The sequence below is a fragment of the Ranitomeya imitator genome, chromosome 6 (genome assembly GCF_032444005.1).
Source record: "Ranitomeya imitator isolate aRanImi1 chromosome 6, aRanImi1.pri, whole genome shotgun sequence".
In the NCBI taxonomy this organism is placed as follows: domain Eukaryota; kingdom Metazoa; phylum Chordata; class Amphibia; order Anura; family Dendrobatidae; genus Ranitomeya; species Ranitomeya imitator.
Genome location: NC_091287.1, coordinates 352782061 through 352805685, shown reverse-complemented (window position 1 = coordinate 352805685; position 23625 = coordinate 352782061). Strand labels below are relative to the sequence as shown.

The window sequence follows — 23625 nt, the reverse complement described above, 5'->3', positions numbered from 1 at the left end:
TGCTTCTGCTGCTGTGAAGCACCTGAAGGGTTAATAAACTTCTGGAATGTGGTTTTGTGCACCTTGAGGAGTGCAGTTTTTAGAATGGTGTCACTTTTGGGTATTTTCAGCCATATAGACCCCTCAAACTGACTTCAAATGTGAGGTGGTCCCTAAAAAAAATGGTTTTGTAAATTTCGTTGTAAAAATGAGAAATCGCTGGTCAAATTTTAACCCTTATAACTTCCTAGCAAAAAAAAATTTTGTTTCCAAAATTGTGCTGATGTAAAGTAGACGTGTGGGAAATGTTATTTATTAACTATTTTGTGTCACATAACTCTCTGGTTTAACAGAATAAAAATTCAAAATGTGAAAATTGCGAAATTTTCAAAATTTTCGCCAAATTTCCGTTTTTATCACAAATACACACAGAATTTATTGACCTAAATTTACCACTAACATGAAGCCCAATATGTCACGAAAAAACAATCTCAGAACCGCTAGGATCCATTGAAGCGTTCCTGAGTTATTACCTTATAAAGGGACACTGGTCAGAATTGCAAAAAACGGCAAGGTCTTTAAGGTCAAAATAGGCTGGGTCATGAAGGGGTTAAGCCAATTTTCATGGCAAAGAATGATCTATATTTTTTTGCAATTCATTTGATCACACTTAACAGTTTACAGTTGCTGCACATTGTCACTATAAAAACAGAAGCTGCATACTTTGTGAAAACCAAAATTTGTCAGCCCCAAAACGTATAGATTTACAGTCTTTTCTTTTTCTTATAGGTATGAAGTTGCACATCAGCTCCAGCAGCATCAACCAGCAGCTCCAGAAGAAACCCCTGTAGATCAAATCCATGTATCAAATCAAATACAAGTGGAAATAGATGGAACTGGTCTTCATCAGCCAAACAATGTAACTGTCCAGCAAGAAACCATTTTACAGCTAAGCCCACAGCCAGATATGGGTGCCGTCTCACCTGCAATGGAGCAGACACTTTCTGATCAGCCCATGGAAACTGATGAAGGTAATCCGGTAGAAGAAACATACCTGTTCTGGTAGTTTAATAATGTACCACTGCTTTAATAAGATACTAAGAATTGGAAATAGCATAAACAGCCTTATCAAAGCAATCCCCGTAAGAGACAAAAGTTCAGCTTCGTGTCGGAGGACGAATTACTATTTTATGATAAAATATGTAAAGCTTCCCGTACCTTCATATGCTTTGCATTGTTACTGTCATGTAGGAATCTGTTCTTAATGGTTACACATTTCTTTCTTGGGTATATATTCTATATTACGGTTATTGCTTTCCTCAGTCACATACGTAGACAAAGTGAAGTAACCGCATTGGAAAAAAGTAATATTTGGTGCAAGCTTTGGTTCTATCAAATTTAAGTACCAGTTTTTGCAACATAATGTGCTGTCCTGGGAAATCTGTAGAGTTTCACATTGGCATTACATCTTCCAAAATGTTACCCATTCTGTTTAATGAATGATTGGTTCTAAAGGGAACCTGTCTGGTGATTCATCGATGATTTTTTCTATGAACAACAATCCATATTTATTCTTGGGAAAAAAAACAACATTTATTCAAATATAATCACGTCATCACATTCTGGAGCATCAACTCTTCAAATGCTGAATTACATCCTGAATAACTTGAGATCCTGTTTCCTTTTACCTTGTGCAACAATCTACTCTTTCCACAGGCTGATCATGAATAATGGGGTTAGAGTGGTCATGAAAACATTCCGTCCCAATACATATTATGTTATCGGCAGCACATCTCCTGTTTACACTGGGCTATGTGCTAACGAGAACAAAGGGCCTTGATTCCAAAAGACTGGCTTTGTGTAGGCCAGTCTTGATGGACGAGGCCACTGGAGTAAGATGCATCTAATTCATTAAGGCGCACACCACTTAATAAATTAGGAATCTTATAAATGCCATGCGTCTCTGGCAGAAATGTACATAGACATGTGTGCATATACAGTGACTTGCAAAAGTATTGGCCCTCATTTGCATTTTTCATGTTTTGCTACCTCAAAACCTGGAATTTCACTGTTTTTTTTTAGGGTTTGCATCAGTTCATGTAAAGAACGTGCCTACAACTATGAACATTTGGTTTTCTTTTTATTGTGAGGCAGGGAACAAATTGGACAAAATAACTCATAACTGTTTGTCCCCTTAAAATCCGTACATTGTAGAACTTCCTTTTGCAGCTATTACAGCTGCAAGTATTGTTGGATGAGTCTCTATGAGCTTTCCACATCTTGCTACTGGGATTTTTGCCCATTCCTCAAGGCAAAACTGCTCCAGCTCCTTCAAGTTAGATGGTTACCACTGGTGAAATGCAATTTTCAGGTCTGACCATAGATTCTCCATTGGATTAAGGACTGGGCTTTGAATGGGATACTCCAAAACCTTTACACGTTTTCCCTTAAACAACTCGGGTGTTGCTTTAGGACTATGCTTTGGCTCATTGTCTTGTTGGAAGGTGAACCTCTGTCATCCCAGTCTCAAACCACTGACAGAGTGAAACCGGTTTTGCTCAAGAATATCACTGTAGTATTTTGCATAAAAAAATATCCTCACAGCATGATGCTACCACCACCATATTTCACTGTGGGGATGGTGTTCTTGAGGTAACAAGCTGTGTTGGTTGGCCACCAGACGTAGCGTTTACCTTGGTTGTCAATACGGTCAATTTTGGTATCATCTGACCACACCACCTTCCTCCATATATTTGTTGAGTTTCTGACATGTCTTTTGAAAAACTCAAAATGAACCTTACAATTTTTGTGTGTAAGTAAAGGCCTCCTATGAAGCCCTGCTATATGTAGCACAGGCGATCAGATGATTGCAGCTTCTAGTCTCCCATGGAGACTATTGAAGACAATAAAAAAGTTAAAAAATAAATTAAAAAATATAAAACTTCAAATCACCCCCAATTTGCCGTATTTAAAATAAAACAACAAAATGTAAACATATTTGGTATCGCCGTATTTTGAATCCCCTGATGCATCAATATATGAAAATAATTTATCAGTTCGGTAAATAGTGTAGCGAGAAAAAAAACAAAAACGCCAGACTTATGTCTTATGGGTTGCTACAATATTGCAATAAAATGCAATAACGGGCGATAGAAACATCATATCTACCCCAGAATGGTATCAATAAAAATTACAGCTCTGCACGCAAAAAATAAGCCCTCACCCAGCCCCAGATCATGAAAAATATAGATTCTATAAGTCTCGGAAAATTGTACCATTTTTTTTTTTTTACAAACTTAGGATTTTTTTTTCACTACTTAAATAAAAAAGAACCTAGACATGTTTAGTATCTAGGAACTGGCAATGACCTGTAGAATCATAATATCATGTCAGTTTTAGCATTTAGTCAACATGGAAAAAAAAAAAAAAAAAAAAACGTGGAATTGCACTTTTGTTTGCAATTTCACTGCACTTTTGAATTTTTTCCCCGTTTTCCAGTACACTATATGGTAAAACCAATGTTGACGTTCAAAAGTACAACTTGTCCTGCAAAAAACAAGTGCTCACACGACCATATTGACGGAAAAATAAAAAGGTATGGCGCTGAGAAGAAGGGAAGAAAAAAGCGAAAACTCAAAAATGGAAAAACCCATGGTGGTGAAGGGGTTAACGGTGTTGCAGCCTCTGTGCCCTTTCAGTAAAGGTGTGTTGTATACTGACAGACCATGTGACACTTAGATTGCACACAGGGGGATTTCTGTTCACTAAGCATATGACTACAGAAGGTAATTGCTTGTACCAGAAATTTTTAGGGGATTTATAGCAAGAGGGGTGAATACATATGCACGTGCCAATTTTAGTTATTTGATCCCATAAATGTAATTTATGCCTATATTTTTCTCACTTCACTAACTTAGACTATTTAATGCTGATGCTTTATACACAACTCAGATTACAAAAGTATTTAAACACAGGTTCTAATGTAGCATAATAGATAAAAGCCAAGGTGGGAAGGGGTAAATACTTTCGCAAGCCACACACACGCTCACTCACTCACTCATTCACATACTCCTGCATTTAAGAGACCTTTGATGACTTTACGGTCACATGATTGTGATATCGCCAAAGGTCCTTAGACAGTTTACCCTTGGATTGGAAACACTGGGGGCTCCTAAAAGAATGGGGGCCCTGAGAGATTGCCCTCCCTTCCCTCCTAATGCCAACTCTGCATACCTACCTGTTTCTTGTAGTTCCTCTAGACTTCTGCAGTCAAGAACCTCTGGAGACATCATGGTCACATGGCTGTGAAGTCACCAAAGGTCCTTACGCAGTCTTAACCTCCAAATTGAAATGCTATGGGCCCCTAAGGAAATGGGGGCCCTGGGCAATTGCCCTAATGATGTCCATGATTGTCTAGGGCTTGTATTTGGAGTAGGGTTTAGATTTCAAGCATACTCCAAAAATCCTGGAAAATTATGCTAGGGCTTATTTTCTGGGTAGGTCTTATTTTCTGGGAAACACGGTAAATGTGGCTGTCGTTGCTCCTGAATTAGTTAATAATTGTATTTCATATGTCATGACATTGCTGTAACTCCCTTTTTTTAAATATGTTTGGAGGCAACCACATTTGGGCTAGTGATAGTGGTCTGTACAAAACAAATCCCTAATTAGTACTTAGTAGAGATTAGTGTCTGGTTTGGTCGATGTGTTGTCTTCCTTATGAAGGAAAGCATATTTTTTTCAACATTAGTACAATAACATTTTGGTGCACCTTGATGTAACTGTACCACACAGTCAGTGTGTCCATGTAAGGAGAAGGTGCCGAAACTGTGCCCGCTTCATACTGGTCAAATCCCTACTGTGTTGCTTTATAGCTGGCATATGTCTCAAGCAGCAGCAACGAAGCTTGCTCTGGTCACAACTGTATGACCAGTGTAGGGTGGCCGCTTGGATACGCATCTCCATAATAACACAAACAGTTCTTTCCTCAGACACAATGAAACAAAGTAAATGTAGCAGCCTCACCAAACTCCACTCTACTGAGCTAACCCAGCTGCTGTTATTAGGCCTGTAAGCCCCGATCTGGATTATGGGAACCCAGACTCTTTTGGCTACTCCTAAATCCTGGACCCAAAATCCGGTTAAATTAAAACTCTCTCAGTAAACTAATGTTACTGATGCAGACTTTATATTACGAAGGTCAACCACCTCGGTGAAACATATCTGCCATTCAGGACCTTACTTCCTGCTTTCTTACACCAGTTAGATGCCACTGTCAATTACTGATACTAGCATTTAAAGGAAACTGGCACCACGAAAATGACATTCAATCTGCAGGCTCCATTTTATAGATCAGGGGAGCTGAGCAGATTGATTTGGGTCCAGTGGGCGGTCCTGTCAATGACTGACAGCTTTCTTTGTATAAGTGTACATGCAGAGAGAGCTGTCAGTCACTGATCGGACCGCCCACTGGACCAAAGATCCCAGAAAGAGCAGATGATTAAATGAAGAAAACTCAGGTTACACAGAAACTTTACTCAGAAAACTATTTATCAATCTGCTCATCTTCTGCTCTATAACATAGTGCCTACCGATTGGACAGCATGGTCATGGTGACGGGTTCCCTTTAAAAAGTCTGGTTGACTGCACTTCCACCTAACCCCACCCTACACCTCAGTCAACGCGATGCTTGCCAAAGAGTTGCCACGGAAGCCTACTGAATCTGAAAGCTCACATCACTGCCATGTTGGTTTAGGAAAATGTTAATATCACTATTTACTGTAATGATCTTGTACAAGTGACCAGCACAAGAGACAAAAGAATCACAAGCTTTAAGTCCCCTAGGGGGACTAAAAAGTAATGAAAGAATAATAAAAGTAAGAAAATAATAATTATTATATGCGTTTATGTATATCATTATATATGCACACACACACACACACACACACACACACACACACACACACACACACACACACACACACACACACACACACTATATATTTTTTTTTAAAATATTTTTTATAATTAATTTATACTGTTTTTATAAATGATATAAACACACATTTGATTAATTTGCTTCCTTTTCTCAGTTAAAAAAAGGCAATTTTAAAAAACAAGCATGTTTGGTATCCTATAGTTCATGAACCTCTGGTGTGTGTGTGTATATATGTATATATATATATAAGAAAAAAAGGAAAACCGCACACAAAAAAATGGACAAGGCTTGAAAAAGGATTGGAAATCCGAAACGTTGCCACGCCGTCCAGGCATTAAAGCCCACTTTTTTCTATTTTTTTGTGTGCTGTTTTCCTTTTTTTCTTATATTATCGGAACCACTTGGATACTGGTTTGGAAAGCTTTGCACCGCAAGTTTGGTAATATGATGCTGTTCTAATTTTTTTCTTTATTGTGTATATATATATATATATATATGTGTATATATATATGTATATATATATATATATATATGTATATATATATATATATATGTATATATATATATATACACCAAATAGCAAAAAGAAGGCAGCACTCCAGACGTTTCAGATGAAAAAAAGTGAAGTTTTAATCGACCCACATCACTGCGCGACGTTTCGGCTCACTGAGCCTTTTTCAAGCAATGGGTGTTAACAATGATTGTGCTTTTATAGAAACAATTTGAATAAATTTGCATGTTACAATTACCATTAATACATAAATAAACATACAGTTGTACAATTTTATATAATGTGCATATAGTGTCTCTTTAGTGCAATATCCGTGCTTATTAAAGTGCTTTGTGCTATGTTCTTTATAAAATATCACACTTCCCCACTTTCTCCTTTGTTTCACAGACTTTCTCATTAGCATAAATTTATATTAATATTCATAGTGATTACACTTTATATTCCTCACCTTACCGCTATTGTCGGATAGCGGTGTTGTCGGATAGCGGTAAGGTGAGGAATATAAAGTGTAATCACTATGAATATTAATATAAATTTATGCTAATGAGAAAGTCTGTGAAACAAAGGAGAAAGTGGGGAAGTGTGATATTTTATAAAGAACATAGCACAAAGCACTTTAATAAGCACGGATATTGCACTAAAGAGACACTATATGCACATTATATAAAATTGTACAACTGTATGTTTATTTATGTATTAATGGTAATTGTAACATGCAAATTTATTCAAATTGTTTCTATAAAAGCACAATCATTGTTAACACCCATTGCTTGAAAAAGGCTCAGTGAGCCGAAACGTCGCGCAGTGATGTGGGTCGATTAAAACTTCACTTTTTTTCATCTGAAACGTCTGGAGTGCTGCCTTCTTTTTGCTATTTGGTATACATGTTGGATTAATGGTTGGATCATTTTTATCCAGAGGGCTAGGCACCCACCATTGGTGAGCATTGTGCTGTTCCATTTTTCCCTATATATATATATATATTGTAGCATGGCTAAAGGGTTTGTAGTCGATGGGTACAGCCGGGACCAGCCGGGACCAGCTGCTTCGAAAGCATCACCAAACCAGGGATTCAAGCTTCAGGAGGCTAATTTGCATATTCCAGGTGCCTTCTGGGAGAAGCGAAGTCTCCCTAAGCTAGAAGATCGTTGGGTACAGCCGGGACCAGCTGCTTCGAAAGCATCACCAAACCGAATTTTTGCCTGTAGGACATTATTGCAAGAGAGCTTGGCTGAGTAGATTACACAAGAAGGAAAACACACAGCAAGTCAGCAGGATCTAGGAGCAACATGGCAGATGTGACAACCTACATGGTGAGCTGCAGCATGTGCTACATGTTCACAGATCGACCAGAAGAAGAATCCAATTTCACCTGTCAGAAGTGTAGACTAGTGGCCCTTTTAGAAGAAAAGGTGCGGGGTCTGGAAGAAAGAATAGCAACTTTGAAACTCATCAAAGAGAATGAAGACTTTCTAGACAGAACAGAAGCATCTCTACTGGTCACAGAAGGTGCAAAAAGTGTCAGAGAACCTCCAAAAGCAGATGAGTGGAAGCATGTGACCAAAAGAAGCAAGAAGACCATGGAGAAATTACCAACCACACAACTGAAGAACCGATATCAAATCTTTGTAGAGGATGAAGATGGCACACCTAAGAATGAAGCAATACCAGCAAGCAAAAAAGAAAAGGGCACACAGCAACAAGTGACAGCAAAAAGTACAGCCAAGAAGCAACGAAGAGTGGTGGTGGTGGGAGACTCACTACTGAGAGGCACCGAAGCAGCCATCTGCAGACCGGACATAACTTCAAGAGAAGTATGCTGCCTTCCAGGTGCGATGATCAAGGATATGACCGATAGGATACCAAAGCTCTTCAGCTCCAAGGACGTCCACCCATTTCTTCTGATACATGTTGGCACCAATGACACGGCAAGGAAGGACCTACCGACAATCTGCAAGGACTTTGAAGAGTTGGGGAAGAAAGTAAAGGAACTGGATGCACAGGTAGTTTTTTCTTCTATCCTTCCAGTAGACGGGCATGGCACCAGGAGATGGAACAGGATCCTTGATGCAAACAACTGGCTAAGACGATGGTGCAGACAACAAGGATTTGGATTCCTGGACCACGGTGTGAATTACTGGTATGATGGACTCCTCGCCAGAGACGGACTACACCTCAACAAACCTGGGAAACACACATTCGCCAGAAGACTCGCTACACTCATCAGGAGGGCGTTAAACTAGAAGAAGAGGGGACGGGAAGAAAAACATTAGACTCGAACAAAGACGACCCAGGAAAACATACTCAGAAGGGAGGTAAGAACATTTCTAAAACAATCCACAGTGAGGAGATTGGAACAAAACAAAATCCTCTAAACTGCATGCTCGCAAACGCCAGAAGCCTGACAAACAAGATGGAAGAACTAGAAGCAGAAATATCTACAGGTAACTTTGACATAGTGGGAATAACCGAGACATGGTTAGATGAAAGCTATGACTGGGCAGTTAACTTACAGGGTTACAGTCTGTTTAGAAAGGATCGTAAAAATCGGAGAGGAGGAGGGGTTTGTCTCTATGTAAAGTCTTGTCTAAAGTCCACTTTAAGGGAGGATATTAGCGAAGGGAATGAGGATGTCGAGTCCATATGGGTTGAAATTCATGGAGGGAAAAATGGTAACAAAATTCTCATTGGGGTCTGTTACAAACCCCCAAATATAACAGAAAGCATGGAAAGTCTACTTCTAAAGCAGATAGATGAAGCTGCAACCCATAATGAGGTCCTGGTTATGGGGGACTTTAACTACCCGGATATTAACTGGGAAACAGAAACCTGTGAAACCCATAAAGGCAACAGGTTTCTGCTAATAACCAAGAAAAATTATCTTTCACAATTGGTGCAAAATCCAACCAGAGGAGCAGCACTTTTAGACCTAATACTATCTAATAGACCTGACAGAATAACAAATCTGCAGGTGGTTGGGCATTTAGGAAATAGCGACCACAATATTGTGCAGTTTCACCTGTCTTTCACTAGGGGGACTTGTCAGGGAGTCACAAAAACATTGAACTTTAGGAAGGCAAAGTTTGAACAGCTTAGAGATGCCCTTAATCTGGTAGACTGGGACAATATCCTCAGAAATGAGAATACAGATAATAAATGGGAAATGTTTAAGAACATCCTAAATAGGCAGTGTAAGCGGTTTATACCTTGTGGGAATAAAAGGACTAGAAATAGGAAAAACCCAATGTGGCTAAACAAAGAAGTAAGACAGGCAATTAACAGTAAAAAGAAAGCATTTGCACTACTAAAGCAGGATGGCACCATTGAAGCTCTAAAAAACTATAGGAAGAAAAATGCTTTATCTAAAAAACTAATTAAAGCTGCCAAAAAGGAAACAGAGAAGCACATTGCTAAGGAGAGTAAAACTAATCCCAAACTGTTCTTCAACTATATCAATAGTAAAAGAATAAAAACTGAAAATGTAGGCCCCTTAAAAAATAGTGAGGAAAGAATGGTTGTAGATGACGAGGAAAAAGCTAACATATTAAATACCTTCTTCTCCACGGTATTCACGGTGGAAAATGAAATGCTAGGTGAAATCCCAAGAAACAATGAAAACCCTATATTAAGGGTCACCAATCTAACCCAAGAAGAGGTGCGAAACCGGCTAAATAAGATTAAAATAGATAAATCTCCGGGTCCGGATGGCATACACCCACGAGTACTAAGAGAACTAAGTAATGTAATAGATAAACCATTATTTCTTATTTTTAGTGACTCTATAGCGACAGGGTCTGTTCCGCAGGACTGGCGCATAGCAAATGTGGTGCCAATATTCAAAAAGGGCTCTAAAAGTGAACCTGGAAATTATAGGCCAGTAAGTCTAACCTCTATTGTTGGTAAAATATTTGAAGGGTTTCTGAGGGATGTTATTCTGGATTATCTCAATGAGAATAACTGTTTAACTCCATATCAGCATGGGTTTATGAGAAATCGCTCCTGTCAAACCAATCTAATCAGTTTTTATGAAGAGGTAAGCTATAGACTGGACCACGGTGAGTCATTGGACGTGGTATATCTCGATTTTTCCAAAGCGTTTGATACCGTGCCGCACAAGAGGTTGGTACACAAAATGAGAATGCTTGGTCTGGGGGAAAATGTGTGTAAATGGGTTAGTAACTGGCTTAGTGATAGAAAGCAGAGGGTGGTTATAAATGGTATAGTCTCTAACTGGGTCGCTGTGACCAGTGGGGTACCGCAGGGGTCAGTATTGGGACCTGTTCTCTTCAACATATTCATTAATGATCTGGTAGAAGGTTTACACAGTAAAATATCGATATTTGCAGATGATACAAAACTATGTAAAGCAGTTAATACAAGAGAAGATAGTATTCTGCTACAGATGGATCTGGATAAGTTGGAAACTTGGGCTGAAAGGTGGCAGATGAGGTTTAACAATGATAAATGTAAGGTTATACACATGGGAAGAGGGAATCAATATCACCATTACACACTGAACGGGAAACCACTGGGTAAATCTGACAGGGAGAAGGACTTGGGGATCCTAGTTAATGATAAACTTACCTGGAGCAGCCAGTGCCAGGCAGCAGCTGCCAAGGCAAACAGGATCATGGGGTGCATTAAAAGAGGTCTGGATACACATGATGAGAGCATTATACTGCCTCTGTACAAATCCCTAGTTAGACCGCACATGGAGTACTGTGTCCAGTTTTGGGCACCGGTGCTCAGGAAGGATATAATGGAACTAGAGAGAGTACAAAGGAGGGCAACAAAATTAATAAAGGGGATGGGAGAACTACAATACCCAGATAGATTAGCGAAATTAGGATTATTTAGTCTAGAAAAAAGACGACTGAGGGGCGATCTAATAACCATGTATAAGTATATAAGGGGACAATACAAATATCTCGCTGAGGATCTGTTTATACCAAGGAAGGTGACGGGCACAAGGGGGCATTCTTTGCGTCTGGAGGAGAGAAGGTTTTTCCACCAACATAGAAGAGGATTCTTTACTGTTAGGGCAGTGAGAATCTGGAATTGCTTGCCTGAGGAGGTGGTGATGGCGAACTCAGTCGAGGGGTTCAAGAGAGGCCTGGATGTCTTCCTGGAGCAGAACAATATTGTATCATACAATTATTAGGTTCTGTAGAAGGACGTAGATCTGGGTATTTATTATGATGGAATATAGGCTGAACTGGATGGACAAATGTCTTTTTTCGGCCTTACTAACTATGTTACTATGTTACTATGTTACTATGATGGGAGGTATGTGCCACATAAGTGCCTGGTTGCTGTAATGTAGCCCGGAGTATTCCTTTCTTGCACATAATCTTGTATATGTGTTTCAGGACCTGTGGTAATGTCAGACCACATGGCTAATCATGTGATGGGTTACTGGGTGGGGTTAGCTCTTTATAAGACTGGCTAATCCTTTACACAGCAGATATGTGTGGAGGTGAAACCCTCCTGAGTGTGTTACGGCTTCAGGACTGAGCCGGATGAACTGGACACTTGTTTTTCTTTACCTGAACCAAAGGCTATTTGTTTTCTGTTGTTTGCCACATGGTTTATGAAGCAATAAACCCAGTGAACTTTAAAGGAACACGTCTCCTGAGTGTCAGCCGTCGCAGCTGAGTGAGTGAAATCCTTACAATTGGTGGAGACGTGCGAGCAGCATTCCCAGCGGAGACGTGAGTTTATTTTGAATGTCCTGGGTCAAGGCTGTTGCAAGCCAGCAAGCATTGCCGGAGAAAATGGAGGACCTGCTGAAACAATTGGTCCAGATGCAGTCACAGCAGGAGAAAAGGCAGCAAGAGACCAACAGGCTGTTGATGCAGCAGATACAACAGAGCCAGCAGGAGCAACGGCAGCAGATGCAACAAAGCCAGCAGGAGCAACGGCAGCAGTTACAACAGAGCCAGCAGCAGATGCAGCAGAGCCAGCAGGAGCAACGGCAGCAGATGCAGCAGAGCCAGCAGGAGCATCAGCAGCAGATGCAGCTTCTGGCAACCGCCATCCAGGGCAAGGCGAGCGCCCCAACCCCAGGTTTGGCTGATGACACCCACGTCCGGAAAACGGTAAGACGCGCGTTGCAGAAAATGACTCCCGGGGATGATGTTGAGGCCTTCCTGACGGTGTTTGAGAGGGTCGCTGAGAGGGAAAAACTTCCGCCAGAGCAGTGGGCAGAGGTACTTGCGCCATACCTGACGGGAGAACCCCAGAAGGCGTACTATGATTTGACCTTGCAGGATGCCAAAGAGTATCACAAATTGAAAGCCGAGATTCTCGCACGTTTGGGGGTGACACTGACTGTCAGGGCACAGCGAGTTCACTCCTGGGGCTATCACCGGGACAAACCACCTCGTTCCCAAATGTTTGATCTGTTGCACCTGGTCCAGAAATGGCTGCAGCCAGAATCCTCTGCGCCTGCACAGATGGTAGAACGGGTGATGATGGATCGGTTTGTCCATTCCCTCCCGAGGCCTATACAGTCTTGGGTTGCCCAGGGTGATCCCCAGAATGCCGACGAGCTGATCGGACTGGTTGAGAGGTACCAAGGGTTGGAAGGCTCCTTCGGGAGGCAGCCCATGCCGTACTGGGGATCCCAGAAGGCAGCTGAGTCCCAAAAAGGGGTGGTGCGTCCAAGGTCACAAAGGGCGGGGGAGGTGGTGCCCAAGGTCCCCACGGGTGATATTATTTGTTGGAGGTGCCACAAGCCAGGACATATAGCTGCCCGTTGTTCCCAAACCACTGAGCAGATGGACTGCAGCATGGGACGCCGTTGTTCATACTATGCGTATCCAGCTTGCAGTGTGAACTCTCCGCCCAACGAGGGACCTCAAGCATGTCCCGTGAAGGTGAACGGTCAAGCAGTAACGGCACTGTTAGACTCGGGGAGCCTAGTGACCCTGGTGAGGGCCACTTTTCCTCTCCACCTGCTCCCGGGAAAGAAGGTCGGAGTGCGGTGCATACATGGTGATGCAAAGGACTACCCTGTGGCCAGTGTGAACATTGAAACGACATGTGGCACGGAGTCCCACATAGTCGGCGTCGTTCAGGACTTGTTGCACCCTATAATTATTGGCCGGGATTTCTGTTTGTTTTGGGATTTGTGGGGGAAAGGTTCTGAGCTCCCTAGCAAGAGTAGGGAACCAGTGAACCCGGGAAGGGTGGTGCCACACCCAGAGTCAGACAGATTTCCTTTTTGTGTCCTGGCTGGAGATGAGGAGGAAGTGTCCCCTGCATCTGACATTCTGGAGTTAGAGGTATCCGGTGAAAATTTTGGGACTGCCCAACATAGGGACCCCACTCTGAGGGAAGCCTTTAATAATGTCACAGTTATTGACGGGGTGGTACAGGAACCGGGGGCAGACACAAGATTTCCCCATTTTCTAATGAGCAGGGAGTTGTTGTACCGGGTCACGAAAATAAGGGAGGAGTTGGTAGAGCAGTTGGTAGTGCCGGGTCCATATAGACGGAAGGTGTTGGACATGGCCCATTCACACATCTTGGGTGGACACCTAGGGGTGGAAAAAACGCAGGAACGGGTTGTGCAGAGGTTCTATTGGCCTGGGTGCCACCGGGAAATAGTGAACTATTGCAGGTCCTGCCCTACATGTCAGCTAACGGCTCCCACTCCTCATTTCCGGAACCCCCTTGTGCCACTGCCCATTATTGAGGTGCCATTCGAGAGAATTGCCATGGACTTGGTCGGTCCCTTAGTTAAATCAGCCCGGGGCCATCAGTATATATTAGTCATCCTGGACTACGCCACACGCTATCCTGAGGCAATTCCCTTGAGAAATTCTTCAAAGAGTATAGCTCGCGAGTTGGTCCATGTCTTTTCCCGGACAGGTCTGCCGAAGGAGATCCTGACTGACCAGGGGACACCTTTCATGAGCAAGGTGATGAGGGAACTATGCAAAGCCCTGAAAATCTCCCAGTTGAGGACCTCGGTTTACCATCCCCAGTCAGATGGCCTTGTTGAGAGATTTAACAAGACACTGAAGAGCATGCTGAGAAAAGCTATAGAGAAAGACGGTAGAGACTGGGATTGTCTCTTACCCTATTTGATGTTTTCCATTCGTGAAGTTCCACAGGCCTCCACAGGTTTCTCACCGTTTGAGCTTCTGTATGGCCGACATCCACGAGGACTCCTGGATATAGCCAAGGAAACCTGGGAAGCCGAAGTCACGCCCCACAGAAGCGTCATTGAGCATGTGGCCCTGATGCAGCAGAGGATTGCAAAGGTGATGCCTATCGTGAAAGAACACCTTCTCCAAGCACAAGAAGCTCAGGCCAGGGTCTACAACCGGTCTGCAAGAGTGAGGCAATTCAATCCGGGAGACCGAGTTCTTGTGTTAGTTCCGACAGTGGAAAGCAAGTTCTTGGCCAAATGGCAAGGGCCATATGAGGTTGTCGAGAAACTCGGTGAAGTAAACTATAAAATTCACCAACCAGGAAGACGGAAACCATTCCAAGTATACCATGTCAACCTTATCAAGCCGTTGCAAGATAGAGAGCCGACAGTAACTCCATCGTTGTTAAGCAACCCAGAAGGTGAGGTTGGAGCGGTTACTATAGCGGAGACGCTATCGGAGTCCCAGAAACAGCAATGCCGGGAGTTACTCCAGAAAAACAGGGACCTGTTTTCCGAGTTGCCTGGGTACACGAAGGTCATAGAGCATGAGGTCCTGACAGAGCCCCATGTGCGCGTGAACGTGAAGCCCTATAGAATTCCTGAGGCCCGTCGAGAAATAGTCTCCAAGGAAGTGGAGCGTATGTTGAAGCTTGGAGTCATTGAGGAATCCAAGAGCGGTTGGTCGAGCCCAATTGTCCTGGTCCCAAAACCTGATGGGGAGTGGAGATTTTGCAACGACTATAGGAAGTTGAATGAGGTCTCCAAGTTCGACGCATATCCCATGCCCCGAGTTGATGAGCTAATCGAAAGGCTTGGGCCCGCCAGGTACATAACCACCTTGGATTTGACGAAGGGGTATTGGCAGATCCCCATGGCACAGGAAGCCAAGGAGAAGACGGCGTTTTCTACACCAGATGGATGCTTCCAGTATGTCCGGATGCCATTTGGCCTACAGGGAGCTCCGGCCACCTTCCAAAGGGCTATGGATAGAGTCCTTGCACCCCACAAGGCATACGCTGCTGCGTACCTAGATGATATCGTCATCTTTAGCCCGGACTGGGAGAGTCATCTGGAGAAAGTCCAAGCGGTGTTTGATGCTATAAGAGAGGCCGGATTTACAATAAACCCGAAGAAGTGTGCATTGGGTAAAGAAGAAGCTAAGTACCTTGGATACATAGTGGGTCATGGAGAAATAAAACCCCAAATCAGTAAAGTGGAGGCAATTCAAACATGGCCAAAACCAGTTTCCAAGAAGCAAGTTAAAGCCTTCCTGGGAATCGTGGGATATTACAGGAGGTTCATCCCAAACTTCGCCACAATGGCGGCGCCTCTGACTGACCTGCTAAAAGGGACAAAATCAGTAATGGTTAAGTGGTCCGAAGAAACAGATTCAGCCTTCCAAGAAATGAAAGAGGCTTTATGTAAGCAACCCGTTCTGATGGCCCCAAACTTCAAGAAAGAGTTTATTCTTCAGACAGATGCCTCAGATGTTGGGGTGGGAGCAGTCCTTTCCCAAGAACTACATGGGGAGGAGCATCCTGTTCTCTATCTGAGTAGGAAGCTGTCCTCATCTGAAAAGAACTACTCAATCGTTGAGAAGGAGTGCTTGGCCATAAAATGGGCAGTGGACACATTGCGGTACTATCTGCTGGGACGTAAATTTAGACTGGTATCTGACCATGCCCCGCTTAGGTGGATGAGAGAAACGAAAGGAAGAAATGCTAGAGTCACCCGTTGGTTCTTAGCCCTGCAGGACTTCAGTTTCCATGTGGAACATAGGGCCGGAAAGCTGCACGGTAATGCGGATGCCCTATCGAGAATCCCTTGTTTAGTGGGGGAAAGTGCCAAGCCCCACGGCTTTAGGCAGAGGGGGGAGGTATGTAGCATGGCTAAAGGGTTTGTAGTCGATGGGAGGTATGTGCCACATAAGTGCCTGGTTGCTGTAATGTAGCCCGGAGTATTCCTTTCTTGCACATAATCTTGTATATGTGTTTCAGGACCTGTGGTAATGTCAGACCACATGGCTAATCATGTGATGGGTTACTGGGTGGGGTTAGCTCTTTATAAGACTGGCTAATCCTTTACACAGCAGATATGTGTGGAGGTGAAACCCTCCTGAGTGTGTTACGGCTTCAGGACTGAGCCGGATGAACTGGACACTTGTTTTTCTTTACCTGAACCAAAGGCTATTTGTTTTCTGTTGTTTGCCACATGGTTTATGAAGCAATAAACCCAGTGAACTTTAAAGGAACACGTCTCCTGAGTGTCAGCCGTCGCAGCTGAGTGAGTGAAATCCTTACAATATATATATATATATATATATATTATATATATATATATATATATATACATACATATATCAAAAAGAAAAAAGGAACAGCACAGAAATACTTAGCTTCAAGTGCAGCGCCCCAAGACAATCAGTCCAGCGATCATCCACATTTATAGATATCCAAAAATGAGGCAGCACTCCATAGTTCCGTATAAAAACGTGCAGGGTTTAATTTACCCACATATTGTGGCAACGTTTCAGCTCGCAATGAGCTTTTCTCAAGCAGTGAGTAAGTCTTAGTGCCCTATATTTATACATAGCTTAATCATCCTTAATTGTGTTCCACTTTGTGCATTCATTGCGGTGTTTCTCAGATTGTAAAGTGCATATGTGCAATATATCTTGTGCAAATTAATACAGACATATAATGCATAACTATACATTGCCTCTTACTTTACCCCGTGGACGCATGTTCCGTGTGGAGGACACCATTCCTTTCGGCGTCTTATAATCTTTATTTTTTTATATAGCGCTAACATATTCCGCAGCGCTTTACAGACATTATCATCACTGTCCCCAATGGGGCTCACAATCTAAATTCCCTATCAGTATGTCTTTGGAATGTGGGAGGAAACCGGAGTGCCCGGAGGAAACCCACGCAAACACGGAGAGAACATACAAACTCTTTGCAGATGTTGTCCAAGGTGGGATTAGAACCCAGGACTCCAGCGCTGCAAGGCTGCTGTGCTAACCACTGCGCCACCGTGCTGCCCACTTATAGCGCTTACTGCGCATGTCTCATTACGTCACTACTGCGGGATAGATGACCGGCCAGTCACCTAGACTTTGCGGCTCACTCACATCGCGCCTGCGCGATTCGGCGCCATGTTTGTTGAGACTCCTTTCTCTCCCCAAAGTGCTCCTTGTAAGAGAACACTCAGACCACGCATGCGCGAGTCGGCATCTTGTTTGCTGGGGATTCTAAAATCCTACTATAGGGTTATTTACTCCTCTTTCACTCCTCACAGAGGAACACGAGTCAGGTGTCCATTCATTATATTGTGACATGCCATATGGACCCACGTACAGGCGCAAGTTCCCACCCTGACCCTCCGGACGGCACCTTACTCAGGCTGTCTCCGGGGGTCCTGCACTATTGCGACCCAGCATTTAACCCTCTCAGGTCAAAGTGCTGCAGCCACAAGCGCAGAGGGTGACAGCGCCCTAGTCCTGGCTAATACTCAATTCCTTTTTATGCACCCACGTAAATGAACACCATAGAAGGCAGCGTATTTGAACACCCTACCATTATTACATTTGATTGGCTCGCCATCTATTCACCCATATAAATAAAGATCAAACTGCATTTGTTTCATTTCGCAGTGATTTATTGAAATAGCAATATAGATCCAATTGTTTAAATTTAATTGTCCTCCACACAGTCATGTTCCACTTGGTATCATTCTTCACACCTTGGTGCGTCTGAAAGGTAAAGAATACAACAATAAATAAAAATAAAACTAAACTTAAAAGTGCAATACATAAAAATTGGGTTTATACCCACAAATAGGCAGAAACACCAATATACTACCAACTGAGCTTCATATTACACTGTTAGACTTAGTAACCATATTATGTTTTTAAGTGATCCCATGTATACTAAAGTCTACATTTAACCCCTTGGGTTTAAGGGTGTTCAGCTCGTAGATCCACATGAGCTCCTTTTTCTTCAGCATTTGTTCCCTATCCCTATCCCCCCCCTCTCCTTTGGGGAGGCACTGCATCTATTATTTTAAATTTAAGTTCTTTCTCAGTGTGATTGTGTTCAGTAAAATGTTTTGGTACTGGGAGGTCCATTCTTTTTTTCCTAATAGTGCATCTATGCTGGTTCATCCTTACTTTGAATGCACATATCGTTTCCCCAATGTACCACAAATTGCAAGGGCACATGAGTAGGTAAATGACGTAATCCGAATTGCATGTGAGATAGTGTTTAATCTGATACACTTTGTTGGTTTCTGGATGCTGAAATGTGGATCCTTTTATTATATGTCCACAGTTGACACATCCTAGACAGGGAAAACACCCGTTTTGTTTTCTACCAGTTAAAGTTACCTGTATGTTCTTTTTAATCGGTCCTATGTCTGATTTGACAAGATAGTCCTTAATATTTCTGTTTTTTCTATAGGAAAAAAGTGGTGGCATTTTGAATTCTTTGACATTAGGGAGACATTTACCCAACATCCCCCAATGCTTTTTAATTATATTGGCCACGTCTCTACTTTCTTCCACATACGTTGTTACAATAGGAATGCGCTCCGGGTATTTTCTCTTACTTATGTTTGTTTTATTTCTAATTAGGTCACTTCTTTCTAGTCTTAGCACCTTTTCTTTAGTGTCTAGTAAGAGTTCCTTTGGATAACCTCTATCTTTGAATTTTTTTATAAGAGAATCCATTACAACATCTACCTCTTCCTCATTCTGAACCACCCGTCGCACCCTAAGTAGCTGGCCTAAAGGTATTGACCTGACCATTCTACGTGGATGTTGACTATCATATGTCAATAGGTTGTTCCTATCGGTACTCTTTACAAACAAATAGTGTCCAGCCCATACTCTCTCTGTCTGATTAATACATCTAAGAATTGTAATTCTATTTTAGATGACACACGTGTGAACTTGATGGTTAGGTCAATGGTATTGAGGTACCCCAGAAAATTCTCCAATGCTATTTGTGTCCCGGTCCAGAGGAGGAACACATCGTCCACATATCTCCACCATACCAGCACATGCTGGAAATGGCAAGACGGGTAGATGTGCTCCTCCTCTAGGATTTTCATTACAAGATTAGCATATGAAGGGGCCATGTTGGCCCCCATGGCAGTCCCCCTCTTTTGTGCATAAAAGACATCTCCAAATAGAAAATAATTACGTTTAAGTATAATTTCTAATAGTTGCAATATGAACATCCTGCTTTCCTCTGTATATTTAGCTCCATTTAATTTCTTCCCAACCTCCTCCAGTCCCCGTTCATGATCTATGGATGTATACAGTGATACTACGTCAAACGACGCCAGGATTACCGCCTGATCCAATTTAACCCCTTCAAGTTTGTTTAAAAAATCTGTCGTATCTTTTATGTATGACTTACCAATTTTTACTATGGGGTTGAAGATCTTGTCTAGAAAAATGCCCATTTTATTGAAAATTGATTTAACTCCCGATATAATCGGGCGGCCAGGGGGGTTGTTTAAAGTTTTATGGATTTTGGGTGTTATATATAACACTGGCGTTCTTGGATGTTCAACCAACAAGTAGTCATGTAAATCCTGGTCTATAATGCATCCCTCTACAGCTTGTTTCAAAACCATCTTGATTTCCCTATTGATATTATATTTGGGGTCACCTTCCATTCTGACATATACATTCTCATCCTGCAATTGTCTCATAATTTCTCCAATATACATTGACTTGTCCAAGACGACGACAGCGCCCCCCTTATCTGCGGGTTTTATCACGATGTCGTCGTCATGGACAAGTCCCTGCAGTGCCACAAATTCCTCTTTTAAGATATTAGGATGTCTAATTAGTCCGACGGTTTTTAGATCAAGTTCACTTACTCTTTCTTTGCTAGTGGCCTCTTTATCAGAAAACCACTCTTTTAGTTTCAACCTCCTAAAAAATTGTCCTAAGTCCAGTTGTAGCTGGAACCAGTCCATATGGGGACATGGGCTGAATGATAATCCCTTGCTGAGTACAGAGATTTCCATGTCAGACAGTACCTTCTGTGAAATGTTGATTACGAGCTCTGTTCTTTTTTTCCTCAGGTTCGGTTGTCTTTGGGGATTGTTCCTCTCTAATTTCTTTCTGTTTCCTGCGGTGGCGCTTGCCTCCCCTTCTTTTCCGTTTTCCGCTCCGTCCATCAAGTCTATGAGAAATGCATTCATTATTAAACCTTACACCATTATCATTGTAGGTCCCTTTGTTCAGACAATAACCTCTTTTTCTCCATGGAATCTTAGTGTTGTCATTTTGCCATGCATACACCTGGCCATTTTCATAGTCACTAGAGTCTCTACTCCATTTCTTTCGTTTCGTTTCTTCAAGATCACTTCTAAATTTAATCAAATCCTTCTCAACTTTATCTTTAAAAATAGTCCAATCCTCTTTACTCAAAACATCTTGTATCTTTTTTTCATTTTCATTCACACTGGATTACAACTTTTTCACCTCTAATTGTAGATATTCTATGTTGAGCAACATCACATCCATTGCATACTTGTTTGAAATCATAATAAATCTGGTACAAAAGGTGGAATTATTCAAAAACAGGTTAGGTCTTATATGGGACCTAAGTCCTCTTGGTATTTTATGCTCTTTGTAATATTGACCCAACGTTGTAAGATGCAGTTGGGAGCTAATAAGCCGTCTATTATCATTTTCATATACACGCTTTATTTCCATTATCGATGGTTTCTTTAGGAAAGCTGCACCTTCCTCCATATTGCTCAATATGCGTTTCTCATCTTATACAGTATAACTGAAGACTCCTGGCTCCATGGAGTGTTCCTCCATGCTTCCAAAAAATGGCTTAAGGATGTTAAGTATAAACAATGAAAATACAGAGAGTAGAACGGCACTAGAGTAGAACGTCTCCAAGCAGTCAGGACTATTAGCAGACAGCTGTGTATACAGGCGCCACAATCAGTATGGGAACCGGTGCTCTGCATAAATATCCAACAAGAAATCCATCAACAGCAGAGAAGAAGAAAATATGCGGCACTCACCCCAGGATAACTGTGAAGATTGTGGTCTTTATTGGAGAAAAATGCAAGTTACATCCATCAGGACATCAGGTATATACGAGGGTGCGGTATAGGAGCTCGGACGACGGCCGTTTCGCACACACAGGTGCTTCGACGGGTCGGACCCGTCGAAGCACCTGTGTGTGCGAAACGGCCGTCGTCCGAGCTCCTATACCGCACCCTCGTATATACCTGATGTCCTGATGGATGTAACTTGCATTTTTCTCCAATAAAGACCACAATCTTCACAGTTATCCTGGGGTGAGTGCCGCATATTTTCTTCTTCTCTGCTGTTAAGTATAAACAAGATTCTATAAAAAGTAGCTGTGCAAAAATTTCCAGACATCAATATATCAAAAAGAAAAAAGGAACAGCACAGAAATACTTAGCTTCAAGTGCAGCGCCCCAAGACAATCAGTCCAGCGATCATCCACATTTATAAATATCCAAAAATGAGGCAGCACACCATAGTTCCGTATAAAAACGTGCAGGGTTTAATTTACCCACAATATGTAGGTAAGTTAAACCCTGCACGTTTTTACACGGAACTATGGAGTGCTGCCTCATTTTTGGATATATATATATATATATATATATATATATATATATATATATATATATATATATATATATATATATATATATATATATATATATACACACACAGTGGGGCAAAAAAGTATTTAGTCAGTCAGCAATAGTGCAAGTTCCACCACTTAAAAAGATGAGAGGCGTCTGTAATTTACATCATAGGTAGACCTCAACAATGGGAGACAAACTGAGAAAAAAAAAATCCAGAAAATCACATTGTCTGTTTTTTTTAACATTTTATTGGCATATTATGGTGGAAAATAAGTATTTGGTCAGAAACAAAATTTCATCTCAATACTTTGTAATATATCCTTTGTTGGCAATGACAGAGGTCAAACGTTTTCTGTAAGTCTTCACAGGGTTGCCACACACTGTTGTTGGTATGTTGGCCCATTCCTCCATGCAGATCTCCTCTAGAGCAGTGATGTTTTTGGCTTTTCGCTTGGCAACACGGACTTTCAACTCCCTCCAAAGGTTTTCTATAGGGTTGAGATCTGGAGACTGGCTAGGCCACTCCAGGACCTTGAAATGCTTCTTACGAAGCCACTCCTTCGTTGCCCTGGCGGTGTGCTTTGGATCATTGTCATGTTAAAAGACCCAGCCACGTTTCATCTTCAATGCCCTTGCTGATGGAAGGAGGTTTGCACTCAAAATCTCACGATACATGGCCCCATTCATTCTTTCATGTACCCGGATCAGTCGTCCTGGCCCCTTTGCAGAGAAACAGCCCCAAAGCATGATGTTTCCACCACCATGCTTTACAGTAGGCATGGTGTTTGATGGATGCAACTCCGTATTCTTTTTCCTCCAAACACGACAAGTTGTGTTTCTACCAAACAGTTCCAGTTTGGTTTCATCAGACCATAGTACATTCTCCCAAAACTCCTCTGGATCATCCAAATGCTCTCTAGCAAACTTCAGACGGGCCTGGACATGTACTGGCTTAAGCAGTGGGACACGTCTGGCACTGCAGGATCTGAGTCCATGGTGGCGTAGTGTGTTACTTATGGTAGGCCTTGTTACATTGGTCCCAGCTCTCTGCAGTTCATTCACTAGGTCCCCCCGCGTGGTTCTGGGATTTTTGCTCACCGTTCTTGTGATCATTCTGACCCCACGGGGTGGGATTTTGCGTGGAGCCCCAGATCGAGGGAGATTATCAGTGGTCTTGTATGTCTTCCATTTTCTAATTATTGCTCCCACTGTTGATTTCTTCACTCCAAGCTGGTTGGCTATTGCAGATTCAGTCTTCCCAGCCTGGTGCAGGGCTACAATTTTGTTTCTGGTGTCCTTTGACAGCTCTTTGGTCTTCACCATAGTGGAGTTTGGAGTCAGACTGTTTGAGGGTGTGCACAGGTGTCTTTTTATACT

At 42.2% G+C, this 23625-nt stretch overlaps 1 protein-coding gene across 2 annotated transcripts in view; it reads left to right on the top strand.

Moving 5' to 3' along the window:
- The window catches only part of ZNF236 (zinc finger protein 236), a 222001-nt gene that overhangs the window by 82059 nt on the left and 116317 nt on the right, over positions 1-23625 (top strand). For both annotated transcript variants that reach the window (XM_069730951.1, XM_069730952.1), the window contains exon 15: positions 769-1010. In XM_069730951.1, coding sequence (XP_069587052.1) covers positions 769-1010 — 242 coding nt within the window. The remainder of the gene's footprint in view (positions 1-768; positions 1011-23625) is intronic.